This window comes from Balaenoptera borealis (genome assembly GCF_965194805.1).
Source record: "Balaenoptera borealis genome assembly, chromosome: 7".
NCBI classification, from domain to species: domain Eukaryota; kingdom Metazoa; phylum Chordata; class Mammalia; order Artiodactyla; family Balaenopteridae; genus Balaenoptera; species Balaenoptera borealis.
This window is the reverse complement of record NC_138864.1, coordinates 106,673,721-106,690,439: the sequence shown is the minus strand read 5'-3', so window position 1 is coordinate 106,690,439 and position 16,719 is coordinate 106,673,721. Positions and strand designations below refer to the sequence as shown.

Here is a 16,719-nt window from a genome sequence, read left to right as displayed (position 1 = left end):
TGCTAACACGCATGTGTGCACACAGAAAAATAAAAGTACAAAACTTTCTGTGAAACAAAAACGTTTACTTAGGGAAGATGGGAATTCAAATGAATTAAATAACTGCAATTGGAAAGAAAGGGTCAGGATCATCTCTTAAGGTTTTCTGCTGTTTTGTCCTTTCCTTCTCTCCCACCCTCTCTTCTTTCCCTTTCCCTCTCCTCTTTTAATGAAAGTGAGTAGAAATTTTTCCTACTGTCCCAACTGTTTTCTTCTCACCTTTAGAGTTCTTCAGACAAGGAGAAATAAGCAAGGAGCCTGTTCTGTTTTATATCATGGTCACATCAATGATACTAGGACCTGCCAGGGCCAAAATTCATGTATATCCCCATCCTGACCCTATTCAGTCTCTTAAGTCCACTTCCCACCTACATTGGGTTGTCGTCATCTTTGGAGAGAAGAGCCAAAATTAGGGTGAATGGGATATAAATATATATTCTAAGTTGTAGTTTTTTTAAGATTTTTTTTCTTTTTTTTAATTAATTTTTCACCCATAGACATGAGAGAGGAAAACAGGGTGGGGGAATGGAAGAAAGTGTTTACAGGGCTAACTGTATTTTACTAAAAAATGCAGAAATTATTTGACTTCATGGGGAGTGAGGCAGAAGAGGGAGGCCCAAAGCAAGTCCTAATATTTTAAAGGAGTTGCAGCCCTGCACAGGCATTAGATATTAGGGCACTGTTCTGTCTGGTGTTGTAGCCATCACAAGAACAAATCAACAGCAACCAAAAAAAAAAAAAACCAATAAATTTAAAAAATTTAATCAGTGTTTGTTTTTACTTCATTTTACTGCCTTATAGATCTGAAATGGTACGGCTAAACCTCCTAAGTGAATAGTCTTAGTTGTTCTCTAATAGACGTCTGGGTACAGAGTTTGAAATTCAGGCCCCTGCCCTTACTGCCCCAGACCCTTCATATTTCAGGGGAGTGGCTCTTTCTGCATCTTTTATCCTTCTGGTTTACCCTAAAACTCCTCCTGCTACATTCTGTCCTTTCATATGGCCTAAGTGGGAAGGAGGATGGGTCACTTGGCATATTAAACAAAATGTAGCATATTGTTTTTACAGTGGCCACCCAAGTAGATTGTTTCCTAACCTACTGAGTATTTATTTGATCTTAAAAAAAAAAACCCCGTAATGAGGTATCATTGACATGCAATAAGCTGTACATGTTTAAGGTTTACATGTTTAAGGTATACAGTTGATAAGCTTTGACATAGGATACACCTGTGTATGTATGTATGTAAAAAATTATTATTATTTTTAATTAATTTATTTTATTTATTTATTTTTGGCTGTGTTGGGTAATAGACTTCCCTGGTGGTGCAGTGGTTGAGAATCCACCTGCCAATGCAGGGGACACGGGATCGAGCCCTGGTCCGGGACGATCCCACATGCCACGGAGCAACAAAGCCCGTGTGCCACAACTACTGAGCCTGCGCTCTAGAGCCCGCGAGCCACAAGTACTGAAGCCCACGCGCCTAGAGCCTGTGCTCCGCAACAAGAGAAAAGACAGTGAACATATCTTTTACTCCCAAAAGTTTCCTCGTGCCTCTTCCCATCCTCTCCCATGCCCAAGTAGCCACTGATCTGCTTTCCATCACTGTGGATTAGTTTGCATTTTCTTGAGTTTTATATAAATGAGATCACACAGTATATTATAGTAATTGGGCTTTGAGCTAATAACCTTGACCACAGAGTTGCATCTAGTATTTGGAATCCATGAAACAAACCTCCCTGCATAACATCAATGGTACTCAGAGTTTTATTCTCTAAAAAGGCAATATTGGAAGGGGAGAAAATAACTTGAATATGGAATGGTGTTTGGAGTAAGATTATCAAATTCTGGGGATCAGCACGTTGCCCTCACCATCCTGCTCATTTTCTGGTTAAACAGTAAAACTTTGAAGCCTAGTCCAACCCTAGGTCCTTGCAACGACCAGTTGACTTTTCTCTGTTTAAGGAGTTCGGCTTTTATCACCAAAAGCTGTGTCTAGGACTGGAAAACATGTGGAAGGGTTAATATAACTCTCCCCAGCCACTGAAAAGTAGCCTTTGGAATATATATCCTAGTGTATGTCAAGAACATCCTCTCCACAGCTATAGCTTTGAAATCCAGAACTCTTATTAATGGTTCTCACTGCTTACTCTGCAGCGTTAACAGATTGATTCAGACGAATTCTTACAAACAGTCTTGTTACTTTTGGGCATAGCAAGGATACCCACCTGAATTTCAATTTAAAAGGGAACTGTTTGGGGTCAGGTACCCTAATGTAGATATTGTGTTCCTGCGTGACATTGTCTAGTGGAAGTAGAATGAGAGTCTTGCACCTGAACTTACCTAAGTCTGAAAGTTCCCATGGATCTGTTCCCTTATTTCCATGATTGACTTAGCCAAGAAATTTTAGTCATGATTATGTGAAACACACATCACCCGCTGGGGCTATTCCCAGCAAGATTGTACTAAACTAAAGTAACTTGTAATTTTTATGTACCTGTTCTATAAAGATCAATAACTGAGAATGTAGGGTAAATAAGACAGGAACTTTTGAATGGCATCAAGACCTCATGAATGCAAAGTATGTGTCCATCTTGTGTAGCCCGGGTACTAAATCGTTTTACAGGGATGAAAGCCAAAATCCAGAGAAGTTAAACATTCAAGATTATGCAACAAGGTATGCCTGATTTTTGTGAGATGTATTACTAGCAAATGAGAAAGTTGCCTGTGAGAACATTCCTCTGACAAAAATGGGGAAAAGCTGTCAATATTTCTCTCCTACTCGACAAAGACTGAAAAGTTCTTTAGGTCAGTGAAAAGCTGAATAAGGGGAAGGAGTCTTGAATTAAAAGGGAATATTTTGTTGGGTACAAGGATGAACTTGGTGGGGATGAGGGGCCTGCAGGAAGGATGTAAGGTAAACTACAGGGTGCTAGAGGGGTATATTCATCCCCCGGGCCATGAGCATCAGTATTCTGTGGATTCCAACTTAAACACTAGCAGAGGCCACTACCAACCGGAACTTTAGCGTAGCGAGGGAGCAGTGAATGGCAACGCATTGTCCTGCCTTTAACCTCTGGAACTTACAGTATCTGTTATTTTGGGCGGGGAGGGGTAGTGTTCATCCACCACTGGCTACAACACACAGATCTACAAGAAATGACGGCCAGGTATGCTGTTTTTTTGTTTCTGCTTTTATTTTTGTTTTATTTTTAAGAAATCAAAATATAAGTAGAAGCCCAAGGAAGATTTTCAGCAGCCACTGAGCTGCCTGCAGTGTTGCAGAAGTCAGTCAGATGTTCCTGCCAAGCTTTGTAATTCATCAACTCGATATGACTGGTGAGAATGACACTTAACCTCAGTGTCTTCCTTACAAAAACCGTGAGAAACGCATCAGATAAATCCCAAATGAGGGACATTCTAAAATGTACCCTCAAAGCCATCTAAGTCATCAAAAACAAGGGAAGTCTGAGAAACTGTCAGACCAGTGGTGGCTAGGGAGACATAATGACTAAATGTAATGTGATCATTTGGATGGGATGCTAGAGCAGAAAAAGAGTATGCGATAAAAACTAATGAAATCTGAATAAAGAATGGAATTTAGTTAATAATGATGTATTCATTTTGTTTCATTAGTTGTGACAAATGTTCCATAGTAATGTAAGGTATAATGTAAGATGTTAACAACTGGGGAAACTGGCTGTGGGTTATATAGGCACTCTATTAGCAACTTTCCTGTAAATCTGAGACTATTCTAAATTTGTTTATTTAAAAAAAAATCACTAAAATCTGCACAGGGCACTTAACCATATAAAGATGCTAAGCCTTGTTCATAATGAGAAATGGTAGACATACTATTTCTCACCTATCAGGTTGGCAAAAATCCAAAAAGTTGACACTATAATCTGTTGAGACAGTGGAGAAACAGCCACACTCACAGATTTATCAGAATTTTGCCAATATCTAGCAAAATTAGACACATATTTATCCTTTGGCCCAGAAATCCCATTTCTGTGGAGCCATCCTAAAGATATACAGGCAAAAATATGAAAATACATAAATATGCACAAGCCTATCCTCTACAGCGTTATGTATAATAAGTAAAGATTGGAAACAATTCCAATACCCACTAGTCAAAGGTAGTCAAAACAAAAACCTGTATCCAATTAAGCCTCTAGAATCCAGGGTCCAGATCAAAGTACCAATTTATAGGAAACACAGGAGACAAAATATGTTAACACAACAGATGCAGTCAGGAGCATCTAGGCAAAAACACAATGCAGAACAAAAAATGCAATTTCTTCCACAATTAAATGGCAAGGGAATAAAATTTCTCTAGTTGTCTTAAATTTTTAAATGCTAGATATTTGATAAAAATTAATTAGGTGCGATATTGTAGTTTTTTAGGATGTGCTTGTCTTTTAGAGATATATACTGTTTATACCTGAAATATGTCTAGGATTTGCTTCAAAATAATCTCAGGGTGGGGGTGTGGTTGGGAGTTTAGATGAGAAAGACTATGAATTGATTATTGTTGGAGCTGCTACATGGGAATTTCATACCATTCTCCCTACTTTCACAAACGTTTAAAACGTTCCCTAATAAAAAGGTAAGAGCAGAATTGTTCAGGTCAGAAAATTACATCTATGAGCCAGATTCAAACGGTCAGCTACCAATTTGTATGCATTGTCCTAATATATTTAATAGCATATGAATATACATGAGGGTAACAGATTGTAATGGTCCCTAGTTGAAATCCACCCCTTCCTTTTTCACCATTTATTATGGGAATTGATTTGGACAGGATTTTAGACTGCAAACATTTAAAAGTTCACGCCCTTGCTTCAGCCGGCTTCCTTCTGGAAAGCAAAGCCAGCCAGCCTGAGTGCTTATGAAGGCCCCACTGACTCATCAGCCTGGAAGGCAAGCCCTCCCTGTGTCAGCGGCCCCAGAGCAGGAGGGCAGGTGCTGGGGGAAAGAGGGCCAGCTGGTATGAGACATATGGTCTAGTAGAATAGCATGGGAGCAACCGGTACTGGAAAATAATAGCTGAGTCTGTTTTTTAATATTTATTAATCCAAAAATATGTAAAATTCCACTTTGTACCCCAGGTTCTTGGACTCTGAAGGGAGGTAGCTGCCAGCCTTAAGTATCTGGTGTAATACCCAAGTGCTCATCTCTATCTCTGGAGGAAGAAAGATGAGGAAGTGGGGCTCAAGCTAGGGAACCCCAATATCCGGTCCATGCCCTGCAGAGGACCTGCCAGGGAGACCTGACCCACAGCACTTGGCTCTTTTTGCCAGAAGAAATGGGGGCAACCGCAAGTATGGTCACTCTGGGGCAACTCCCCCTGTACAACTAGGCCCCCTGGAGTCGGGGGGAGTTCCTTCCCTCCTCACAGGTGCCGATGGCTCAGTTCCCCCACAGCCAGCCCAGGAGAGGCATGTCCAGGAAGACAGTCCTCAAAGCAAAACTGGCTTCCAGTTTCCATCAGCTTCTGAGGAGAACCTGGAACTCGGGCCTCTTTTCCCTCTTATTCGTGACCCAGATCCACTTCCAGAGGACCCAGAGGTAGGACCCTGCCGCCCACCAGGTGCCCATTGAGGCCATCGCACCTCCACATCAGTCTGCACAGCCACCCTGGAAGCCTGGGCCAGTCACTGTCTGCAGCCTCATTACTGCATGCCAACTGGGTGCATGGGCCAGGGCCCCTGGCCAGCACTGAGGCCTGCCACAGGAGGGGCTTGGGCCACAGGCTGCAGCTGCTGCTGGGACTGCCAGATGTGATGGAGCTCCTTGAACTGTTCTACCATGCGGTCTTTGAGGTCTGGGTTTGAGATCTGTAGCCGGATGCTATCAGCCGACCAAGAAAGCTCCCCTGAGAACATCTCCAGCAGCAGCCGAGCTGCTACAGGCACCACCTGGGGGACAAAGAGGAGAAAGGACAGGGAGAACCTTGGCAGGGCTGTCCAATCCAGTTGTGCATGAGGGCGTCCTCCAGGGGGCGGGTGGTGGGCTGCATCCACCAGGAAGACGGGGCACCAACTTCTACTTCATAAAAAGGCTGCTTATGTGTGGGCAGCACTGGTCCTTGATTAACTCTGATCACTGAGTTCACACTACCCAGAGGGCCCTGCGCCTCCACCCTGGGGCAAGGGCCTAGCCCCAGGATTCCCCAATATTCAAACCAAAGCAGAGTTGGGGGGTGGGGGGTGGGAGTATACCTGTACAGTGATGAGCTTCTTCTCTCGGGGTTTGCGATCAGGCCACTCCTCCCCAAAGCAGAAGAAGATCTCAAACGGTGGTGGGGTGTTGGTCTGGCCCTTCTGGAACAGGATGAGCTCTGCATTGAGATTGAGACCCTTAGTCAGAGGCTGGCACCATGCCCCTGGATGAAAGGAGACCAAGAGGAACACGACGTGGGGCCCTCACCATTGAGAAAATGCTCCAGGCTGAAGAGCTTGGTCTTGACCTCCCGCTGGATGGGGTTGGGGTGTGAGCCATGGGCTGAGGCACAGGGCCCGCTCCAGAACACCTTGCACTGGCACAGGCGGATGGCATACAGATCCTGGCCTTGTAGCTGGAGGATGAGCCCGCGGTCCAGGACATCCAGCAGCTGGTTGGTATAAAAGCGCTGCTTGTCGCTGGGGATGTCCTCGGGGCTGGGGAAGCGCACTTGTTCTAGGCTCACAGGGCCAAAGAGCTCCACCTGCTCCTGGGTGGCCTCCAGCTGGCTGTAGAAGAGCCGGCAGCCATGGGGGTTGCTGATGGTGAGGGCCCGGGGTGGCCTCCCCCGGTACTGAAACTTGATCTCCAGGTCGGTCACTGCAGGGCAGAGGGGCAGGCCCGCCCCGCCCGTGAGCCCCATGCCTTCCCATTCTGCAACCCACTGACTTTCTCTGCCTTCTCTGCCCCATGGCCAGGCCATCGTCAGCTCTCCCACTTCCTTCCTCCACCCAAGCAGGGACTGGCGTGGGCGTTTTTGTTCTCCTCGTCATCCTCCACCTTCCCAGCGCTGCTTTTCCCTGCGCAGCCCCCCGGGGTCCTTACGAGGCAGCATGTGAGGGCTGATCAGCAGGTCGGGCAGGAGTTGTTCGCCTGTTGGGGGCAGGCTGGCAGCCAGGGTCCCAGGCTGTGGGCTCGGCAGGACCTCAGAAAGCAGCTCCTCAAAGTCAGCAGGGTTGCCAGGGGCAGGGCCCAGGAGGCTGGGGTCTGGAGCAGGGGGACCCAGCACCACAGGCGGCTGGAGAGTGGGTGGCCACTTGACATCCTCTTTGGGTAAAGAATAGGGTGCCATTGGGGGGCCGGGCTGCACTGCTTCTACGGAAGGTGGCGGCGGACAAAGCTTCAATGCCACTTCCAGGAGCTGCCTCCCAGGCCCACCTACTCCCAGCCCTGGGCCGCCCCCCAGCCTCCCTTCAGCCCCCTCCCAGGTACCCGTGGTACCTGCAGCTCCTCCTTATACTAAACCCCCAACCACACCGCCTCCCAGCCCCACCTGTGAGGCTCAGGCTTGGTAACATCCTCTGGAGCTGAAAGGAAGACACAGGCAAAGGAGGAGGGAGGAGGTCAGAGAGAGAGAAGGGAGGACAGGTTATTAAATTGATCTGATGCTAAAGAATGAGACCCACAAGGCAATTCCCTGGCCTTCCACTTAGGCGAGGCCAGACCCTGCGTCCAGGCCCAGCTCGGCCATCCCAAGCACATCAGTAGGCTCTCAGTGCCCCAGTTTCCGCCTTCTGCAGGTGGTAATACCTACTAAGCCCCATCTGCTGAGGGTGAGACCATGTGTGAGCATGCTTTATACCAACAAAGTCCCAGGGAGGTTCAAGGTGGTGACTTTGTTCCTGTCTCCAGAATCCCGAGAGAAGAAACTCAGAGAAGAGCTGCAGAGACAGAGCTGCAGCAGAAACAGCTGCAGAAACAGTTCCATTCTCAGAGGAATGGAACTGCTCCATCCTACAGTGGAGTAGGACAGCAGAAACGCCCTAGCAAGGCCCACCGCATCAGCGCAGGCAGATGCTGCGAAGAGCGGCCCCCGAGCTCACCTCTTCCTCTTCCTCCTCCTCCTCCTCTCCCGCACCAAGAGTGTAATCCTCACTGGGCTGTGCCTCTGCCGAGTGAGGGAGAGAAAAGAAAGACAGGAAGGGAGTTCAGTGGAGGAGGAGGAGGAAGGCCACCAGGGCTCCATGTGGCAGCTCCTGCTGCGGCTTCTCCCCCTGCCCAGAGCCGCCCAAACACAGAGCGAGTGAAGGGCCGCACAGCCACCAGCAATCACTAGGGACGCCCCTGACCCCACGGCACTCTGCTCCCTGGGCCACCCGACCTACATTCACTGGAGCCAAGAGCCAAGAACCAGGGTGGGTTGAGGAAGACAAACCTGGGGGCCTGGTCCATGCCAAGCCATTCCTGGCCTCACAAATGATCCACTCCTGGGAGCCCTGGATGTTATGACCTAGCAGCATGCCCCCGACCACTGCTCGTTGGAGGGGCCCCTGGCCCTTCCTGCATAGCCTCCCAGGTGTCCCACACAGGGCCAGACAGGATACCTGCAGGAGTGGGGCCATTGGAGCAGACCTCGTAGATCTTGTAGGGCTGAGGCGGCATGTCCCGGGGCCCATCATAGATGAGGCGAAAGTCACGGCTCTTGTTAAGGGCACAGCGCAGGTTGGCCTTCCACTTGGCCGGATCAGCCTCGTCCACCCCCTCGGTGTACTTTCCCGTCTCCTTGGCCCAGGCCTAGGTCAGAAAGACAAGACAGGCGACCACAGAGAACCTCACCCCTCACAAAAGCCCCTCCTGGCCAGTGGGAGTCGCTGCTGTGCGGTGAGACCTTCAGCGACACACTGGTGGAGCCCAAGTGTCCGTTTGCAAGGTGGGAGATGGGAGGCCAGTCCCTTGGGGCTCCAACAAGCTAAAGGAAATCTAGGTGCTTTGAAGGGCATTGTACCCACTGGTCCTAAGGTGGCAAATAGGTACAATCTCTGAGGAGGATGGGGTAACATGGTGGATAAGAGCATGGGATCTGGAGCAGAACTGGGTTTGAATCCGGAATCTGCCACCGCCCGCTGTGTGCCAGGGTGGGTTACTTTGCCTCTCTTTGCTTTGATCTCCCCAACACAGTGCCTACCTCACAGTGTGGCGGTGAAGACTCAGGGCTAATGCACATAAGCTCTCTGAACTGTGTCTGCACTTGGGATGGACTCCGTACACTTCAGCTGTTGGTATTATTATAATTATCATAATTATTATTATTTTTTGGCCTCGCTGCACGGCTTGCGGGATCTCAGTTCCCCGACCAGGGATTGAACCCGGGCCGTGGCAGTGAAAGTGCCAAATCCTAACCACTAGACCACCAGGGAACTCCTGGTATTATTATTTTGGAGGGCAATTTGGTTGATATCAAGATTGCAAATGTTTCTGCCCTTTAACCCAGCAATTTGACTTCTGGGAATTTATCCTACGGATGCAGAAGCATCCGCACAAAAGTTTGCACATACAAGGTTATTCACTGCAGCTCTGTTTACAAAAGAAAAAGACCCCAAATAATCTAAATGTCCATTAATGGGAGCTGGTTAAATTATGGCCAACCCATAGAATGGAATACTGAGCAGCAAGAAAAAAAAAAAAAGGGAAGCTTTGATATACTAACATGTTGTAATCTTCAAGAAATGAGGTACAGAAGAGTATGTAAACATCTACCATTTTTGTCAAAAGTTGGGGAAAGAATAGGTATATATTTGCTTGTATATGCACAAAAATCTCTCAGGAAGGATAAACAAGAAACTGATAATACTAATTGCCCCATAGGAGGGGGTTGGGTGGCTGGGGGACAGTCTCCCATAAGGGAGACTTTTTGCTGTTAACCATTTTGCACTTCTTAAATGTTGAATTGTGTGACCATGTTACCTATTCAAAAATAAGAAATGGATATGAAGGGAACCTTGAAAAGGTAAATACCAAGTGCAAAGACTAAGAAATACATAGCCAAAGCTTTAAAACGAAGCATTCCCTTTGACCCAGAAATGTTTAACGAGGAACTAACCCCAAAGAAAATCATTTAAGATGTGCCAAGGGTAAGAGTTTAGAGGGCGTGCATGGCAATGTGGTCTTCAACACAAGAGACCCTGAAAGCCACCTGAGGTGTCCAAAAACTGGGACTGGGTGACTAAAGTGTGCTAACCCCTCCAATGGAACATTCAGTGGTCACTAAAGGTGCTGTGGCATTTGTTGGAGAGGAAAGCTAGTCCTGATGTGGGGTGAAAAATACAGGTTATAAAATAGAATCTATGGTTTGATTCCATGTTTGCACTTCATATACACACACATGCAGAAAACTGAAAATGTAAGCAAAAAATATTCATAGTAGTTACCTCCTAGTATTAAGATTAAGGGGGAATTCTGTGGTCTTCTTTTAGCGTATGTGCACACCAAACGTGCACCCTGGACAGGCACTCACGTGTGATGAAAATGACACAAGAACAAGGAGGAAGAGAAGGAGTTACAGGAAGGTCTCCTGGGGGGTCCTTCAGTCCTCACCTTGCTCTGGGGATCAGGTTAGAAAGATGTGCACTGTGATGATGCCTGCGGCCCCTTAGCCCAGGCCTGGGGTCACCTGCAGCAAGGCAGCTAGGAGAGAGGCCAGCCTGAGACGTAGAGGGAGTTCTCTTCTAGGGAGGGGGGCCTCAGAGGTCCAGGCGGTACGCCTGTCCAGGGCTTACCTTGAAGATGGTGTTATCTCCATCCTGGCTGGGGCCGTGCCGCGTGGCATGGCGCCAGGGGATATAGAAGCATTTCTTTTCGCCATTGACCCACTGAAGCCCCGGGTACTGGCAGCTGTTCACCTGGGCGACCAGCCAGGGCTTCAGCCGTACGCGGCGGGGCGGAGGAAGGGCAGCAGGGGCAGGCTGGTTCATGGCAAAGGCATCTGCCGGAGAGAGCAGAGGGGGAGCACATCAGCACGTCAGCTGGCCACTCCCTGCAGCAGGGGACGTGGGGGCGCTCGGGGGACCGAGGCACGGGGCCGTTAGGGCTTTCCCTTCCTCCAGCACGGGCGGCCGGAGTCACTGCCGTCCATCCAGGTGCTCAAGTCAGTTCTCCTCTCCAGCCACCAGCTTTCCTGTCACAGTGTCCCTGCCTGTGGGCTTTGTGTTTGGGGGGAAGGAAGGAGGGGGTGTACAGCTCTAGTGGATGCTGTGGGTGCCCCACCCGGACGCCCCGTGCCAGGCAGGGCATCAATTCCCCAGTTGCTGTGAGGGAGGCACAGCACAGAGCCGCCAGTCGCCAGAGAACCGCCCTCGGTTGCCTCACTCCCGGGCCGGGCCCACCCCTCCACTCTGGGGGGACAGCCCACAGCCAGTGGGCGACTGACACACGGGGACAGAAGGCTGGTCCCCTGGCTTCAGGTGGAGCAAATGTGCGCTCCAGGCTCCTCGTGGGTTCGGGCTGAAGCCAGCCTCCAGCTGAGTCCACATCCTGGCTTAGCTTTCTTCCTGCCCCAGCCCTGCTCCCTCCCTCTCCTCCAGAGAACCCCTCATCAAACCACCTTCTAGGAAAGCCGGCTAAGACAAAGGTAGAACCTGTGAGTCAGGGAGGGTTTTCCCACCCAGTCCTCAGAGCTTCCTTTCTTCCTCAGTTTCCCTCAGGGATGAAGCTTCCCACCCTCCCCTGACCTGGACAGCTTGAGAGAAATCCCATCAGCCAACTCCCTCTACCGCCTGCATCACTGGCAAGGACAGCCGCCACCAAATTTAGAACTTACCCTTTTCAAGCCATCAATTCCTAGACTCTGGTTCCTCCCACCAACCATGCATTCATTCAGCAGCACCTAGTAAGCACCTTATGTTTGCAGGCCCTGTGCTGTGGGATCCACAGAGGCAGGGTCCCCACTGGAGTGAGTGCCACCCCCCGGGCCGCAGTCTCCGCCTCCCTTGTCAGAGGCCAGCTGGCCACAGGGAACCCCTGCCTCCTTCCCTCCACCTGCCAGCCCCTCTCCAGACCCAGGACTGAAACTTCTCTTCACTGTCCTGAGCCCCCTCTTGCCCCGCTCCACTCCTGGGTAGTCTCTCCCCTGCCATTGCCCTTAACCTGTGAGCCAGGGTCAGAGACAGAAAGGACCGAGCCATCATAGACCCCCATCCTGAGACTCAGAGGGGACTCTGTCGCTGGTCAAGGAAGGAACAAAGGGCTGAGCCACGATGAGAAATCAGGCTGCCTCCTGCCCGGGGCTCTAGTTTCTGAGCACATGTGAGTTAGGTGGGTGTGCAAGCGTGTGTGTAAGAGGGCACACACTGCCCCGGCACCATGCTCCTCTCCCACTTCCTTGGTACCACTGTCCCTCACAGAAGATGCTCCACAAGTAATGGAGAGGGAGTGGTGGCAATGAGGATGGGGTGGGCCAGGGTCCTTCCCAGAGGCCGTGCTTCCTGGAACAAGGGTGCCCACACTTGGCCTCTGGGGTGGGCCCCCCAGCACTCACATGCCCCTCTCCAGAGTGCCATGGGCGGTCCTGAACTCTTCTCCATTGAGGTGAGTGGTTTGGGGCTCTTACTCAGCCTTGCACTGCCTCTTCCCCATCTTGTTTACCTTCCAGGTGGGTGGGCGACCTCTTCGAGGGCAGGAGTGCCTCCTGCTCTTCTTCCTCACCACTCGCCCCCCTCCCGGACACCCTGCCATTCAGTGGACCAAAATAGGACTTAAGAAATACCAACCAGATGTTGGAAGCATCTGTCCTCCAGCTGTTTATTCCCCCCACCGCCGCCCCACAACCAGCCCTGCTCTCCCCAGGATCCTCCTCTGACTCAAGGGTGAGACCAGACCCAAGAGGAAGGCTGCAGGGGCTGTGATGCAGGTGAGGGTCTCAGGGGGGCAGGCCTGTCAGGGAAGGAATGACTGAAGGAAATGGGATATCTGGGTAGGTGAAGTGAACACTCAGTGGGGTGGGAATGAGAGGAACCACCGTGTGACAAAGAGACTAGGGTTGAAGTCAACACCCGGACAGCCTCCACTGAGACAGACTAGACCCAGGTTGAAGAACTTTCTAACAGCTAAAGCCACCCAACCACAGGCCGGACTGCTGCTGGGAGCAACGGTTTCTGGGAGTACACAAGCTCTGGCGGGCTTCCTGGCCTGCACTGGGACACACAAACACACACACACATACACACCCCATCCTCCCAGGCCTGCTTTGGAATTTCCCCTGAAATTCCCTGCCCCAGTACCTTGCTGGGTTGTGGCAGCTAAGTGCCACCTCCACGCCACTAAGGAGTCTCATCTGCAGGCCTCCCCTCAGAGCAGTGCCCAGCGCTGGGCCGGGACCGGGAAGGTGGGAGATTGTCCAGCCCTGCCCCCAGGCCTCAGAAGATGGGTGGCTCGGTTCCCTTTTCTGCACTAGCCTCCACCCAGCCCCAAGGGAAATGAAAGTGGCCAGACCGGACAACTCGGAAACCTGACTCACTGTGAGCTGGGGGAGGGAAGGGATGTGGAGAAAATCACATTCGGGTCCCCCAGACCAAATTCTCAGTCTCTCACCTTGTAGCCCATCCCCCACCCCCCAAGCCCGCTGGCAGGCACTGTACATTGTGTGGTTCACAGCACCGGAGAACCTCACCCAATACGTATTTGTAGCATCCCCACCCTCCCAAAGGCCTGGGTCCTAGAATAGAGGGGTGGCAGTCACCAGTAGCAGGCCATTCTGGCTAAGAGAAGGTGGACAGAGGAAAGCTCTGTTGACACAGAAGACAAGGCAAGCTTTCCTGATGACCCACACACATGGTCAGCCCGCAGCTGTGCCAAAGGTGGTGCGGCTGGGAGGCCAGAAAGGTCGAGTCCTCTGCCCAGGGCAAGAAGGAAGTCAGGGCGAGGAACACTGCCTGGCCTGGGCCAACACTGCTTTTCAACACAAAGGTCTTGAAATTATAACTCTGACCTCTTGACAGTAAGGTGCAACCCCTTCAAGCAGTACAGGGAGGGGCTGTGGAGAGAGCCTCCCATGACAAGCCTGACCAGGGCCAAGAGAGAGTCTGTCCAGCATGCCACAGAAGTGTCTTCAGCCACAGGGGGTCTTCCTGCCTCCAGGTGCACCAGGACCAGGCTCAGCATCAGCTCCCCAAGGAGGCTTCCTCCCACCGGGAGACAGGCTTAGATCTGATTCAGACTATCCCAATGCCAGGAGTTCCGAATTTCAGTGCCTTTGTGCTCCATCCCTACTTTCCCTCCACGTAGAAGCAGTAGCCCAGATTCCCAGGGTGTCCCAGAAGCTATAGCACAGCGCTGAGAAATTCCATCCTACACCCCCTACCTGCTGCTGGGAGGAGGACTTGATTTTCCATCAGAGGTCAGGCTAGTCAGGGGGTCTGCCCTGACTCCTTGACAGCTGAGCCGGTCTGCAGCCCTCAGACCTAGCCTTGTGGATTTGAGCACTGGAGAGCGGAAAGGCGGAAGTGCTTCCATGGGAACATCAAAGGAGGTGTGGCCTGTTGAGGACCCGAGGAAGCCCCCAAAGGTGAAGGGGCAGCCCAGGAGCTCCTCCTGAGGGGGGAAGGCCCCACATCTCCTGAAGTCCCAGGAGCCAGCCACCAGAGGAGCCTGGAACATTGTGGGCACCAGGGACCCCCTAGGGGAGGAAGCTCTGCAGCCCCCAATAGTGGGCAGATCAGCAAGCCCTTGCACCTCCCGAGTTTATCTGATTCAGACGTCTCCCCGCTGTCTCCACACCAGGCTCCTGGAGAAGGCAAGGGGTTCCCTGCCCCCGGCAAGACCTTAAGCCCCGCCCCCTCATGGTGAATTGACCACACCCTGAGAATAGCTGAGGCTCTGGGGCAGCTGATGCGGCGAAAGAAGCTTTTCTCGGCTTCATTTCGGGGGCACGGTGGGGTAAGGCCAAGGCGCAGGGGGAAAACCCCAAGATAGGCCCTTTAGGTAAAAAAGGGTGGTTTCCCATAGCTTCTCTTGACTTGCTGGAAGCCCGAGCGCCCTAGCCCGATAGCTCTGCTCTGGCCCGGCTGCCCCTCCCGAGGGCCTCTAGCTTCCTCCATCGGCCCCGTCCTCGTCCTTACTGGTCCTGGTCACTCGTCCCAGGTCTGGGCGCTCGTGGAACCCAGGCCCGGCCCTGCCCTCTGGACCGCCCCCGCCGGTGCTCCCCGGGTGACTTGCCCGCGCCTCCTGGGCCAGCCCACGAAACCACCACCCCCCTACCCCGCCCGGGGCGCTGGCTTAGGGTCTGCCTCTCGGACGCTTCTCCGGCTGGTGGCGCCCCCGCCCTCGTCCCCCCTCTGATGTGCCCAGGGTGGCGGCGTGGCCGGGAAAGTCCCCCTCGCCCCTGCTCCCGAGTGCCGGATCCGGCGGCTCTGGGGTCGCGGAGACAACCCCGGCGCAGGTGTTCATCATCTCCTATCCCGCATCACGGTCACGCTGGTCTCACTTTCCCTCCGCTTTTAGACTCTTAATTGTTTCGTTTCTAAGTTCGGGGGAAGGCCGTAAAGAAACTAGTCTAAGAAGTATCGCGCCCGTGGTTCCTCTCTGTTAGAGGAGGGTCAGCGCCTTCTTTTCTCGGCCACGAGTCGAAGGACGGCCGGCGCCTCAGCCTGACACCATCTTACTACACACTCTCTGCCCGAATTCTTGCCATTGGCCTTAAGATCCAGGGAGGATGAACCTTTTTAAAACTCATTCTCTTACTCGAAAGGATGAGAGGTGCCAGGGGAAGAGGGATCGGAGTGCACAGAAAGGGGGAATCGGGGTTTGCCCCTCCCATGGCCCAAGCCGGGCGCCCGGGCGCTGCCCATCCTTGGCGGTGGCGAGAAGAAGGGAGAGAAGCAGCAGAGCTGGCGCCCCTGGCAGCAGTGCCTACTGCGCCGCCCGCGCCTCCGGGCTCCCCGGGCGCCTTCGGGACGAAGGCTGCTGGTGCGGGGCACCCCACGCTGATCAGGACGTAGGAGGCATCTTGGAGGCCGCCAGAACGGCGGGGCGCGCCCTGCCTTACGCGACACCCCCGCGTACCCCCACCGAGCTCGGGCGCCAGGAGAAGCCGGCGCTGACCCCTCCCGCCCGCCCGCCCCGCTCCGGTCCCCCGCCCGCCGCCGGCGGGTGCCCCGCGGGCGCGGAGAGGAGCGCGCGGCAGCCGGGACCTACCTGTCTGCGGTGCGCCCGCTTGGCTGCGCCCGGGAGCACGGGCCAGGCGGTGGGGCCGAACTGCGCCCTCCCGGAGCCGCGCTTGTCTGTCCGCCCGCCCTCCCGGCACTTCCGCATCACCGCCCCCGCCCCTGGGCCGAGGCCGCCGAGCCTGGGTGCGCGGGCAGCGCCCCGCCCTGCCCCGCGAAGCCACCGTGGGGTCTCCGCGCAGACCCAGCGACCGAGGGGCCGGGCTGAGCCTCGGGCCAGGCTGGTCCCCCTGCAGCCCAGGGCCTGGGGGAGACGCCAGGCGGCGAGGTAGCCTGGACTGACTACTGGGCTCCTTCAGCAACCGGGAAGCGCGAAATAGTCGTTCGACACCCCTAGCCCCCCACCCCACCCTGCCGCGGTGCTCGGCTGGGCCCGGGAGCTTCCCAGCCTGTCCCTCCGGGAGCTCAAGATCGGTGCGGATTTTGGCGATCAACCGAGCCACGTACCAGCGCGGTGGGGCGGACTGATAGACAGCCCCCGGCCCTCGCCCGCCAGCCTGCGAACTCTACCGAGGGTCGCCG

The 16,719-nt window shown here is 52.8% G+C and overlaps 1 protein-coding gene across 3 annotated transcripts; it reads right to left on the bottom strand.

The window, feature by feature from the left end:
- Positions 1–5,093: 5,093 nt before the first annotated feature.
- IRF5 (interferon regulatory factor 5) lies at positions 5,094–16,663 on the bottom strand. 3 transcript variants are annotated; one of them, XM_082399219.1, is made up of 9 exons: positions 16,169–16,663; positions 10,759–10,964; positions 8,587–8,776; positions 8,086–8,150; positions 7,536–7,569; positions 7,088–7,357; positions 6,470–6,862; positions 6,262–6,380; positions 5,094–5,958 (listed from the first exon to the last, which is right to left on the bottom strand). In XM_082399219.1, the coding sequence occupies exons 2-9, from the start codon at positions 10,951–10,953 to the stop codon at positions 5,713–5,715; spliced, it is 1,512 nt and encodes a 503-aa protein (XP_082255345.1). In that variant the 5' UTR covers positions 10,954–10,964; positions 16,169–16,663; the 3' UTR covers positions 5,094–5,712. The 3 variants fall into 3 exon arrangements, with proteins under 3 accessions (XP_082255345.1, XP_082255344.1, XP_082255346.1); XM_082399218.1 differs by having other exon boundaries at positions 7,088–7,309; positions 16,169–16,288; XM_082399220.1 differs by lacking the exon at positions 7,088–7,357 and having other exon boundaries at positions 16,169–16,288.
- Between the last annotated feature and the right edge of the window lie 56 nt (positions 16,664–16,719).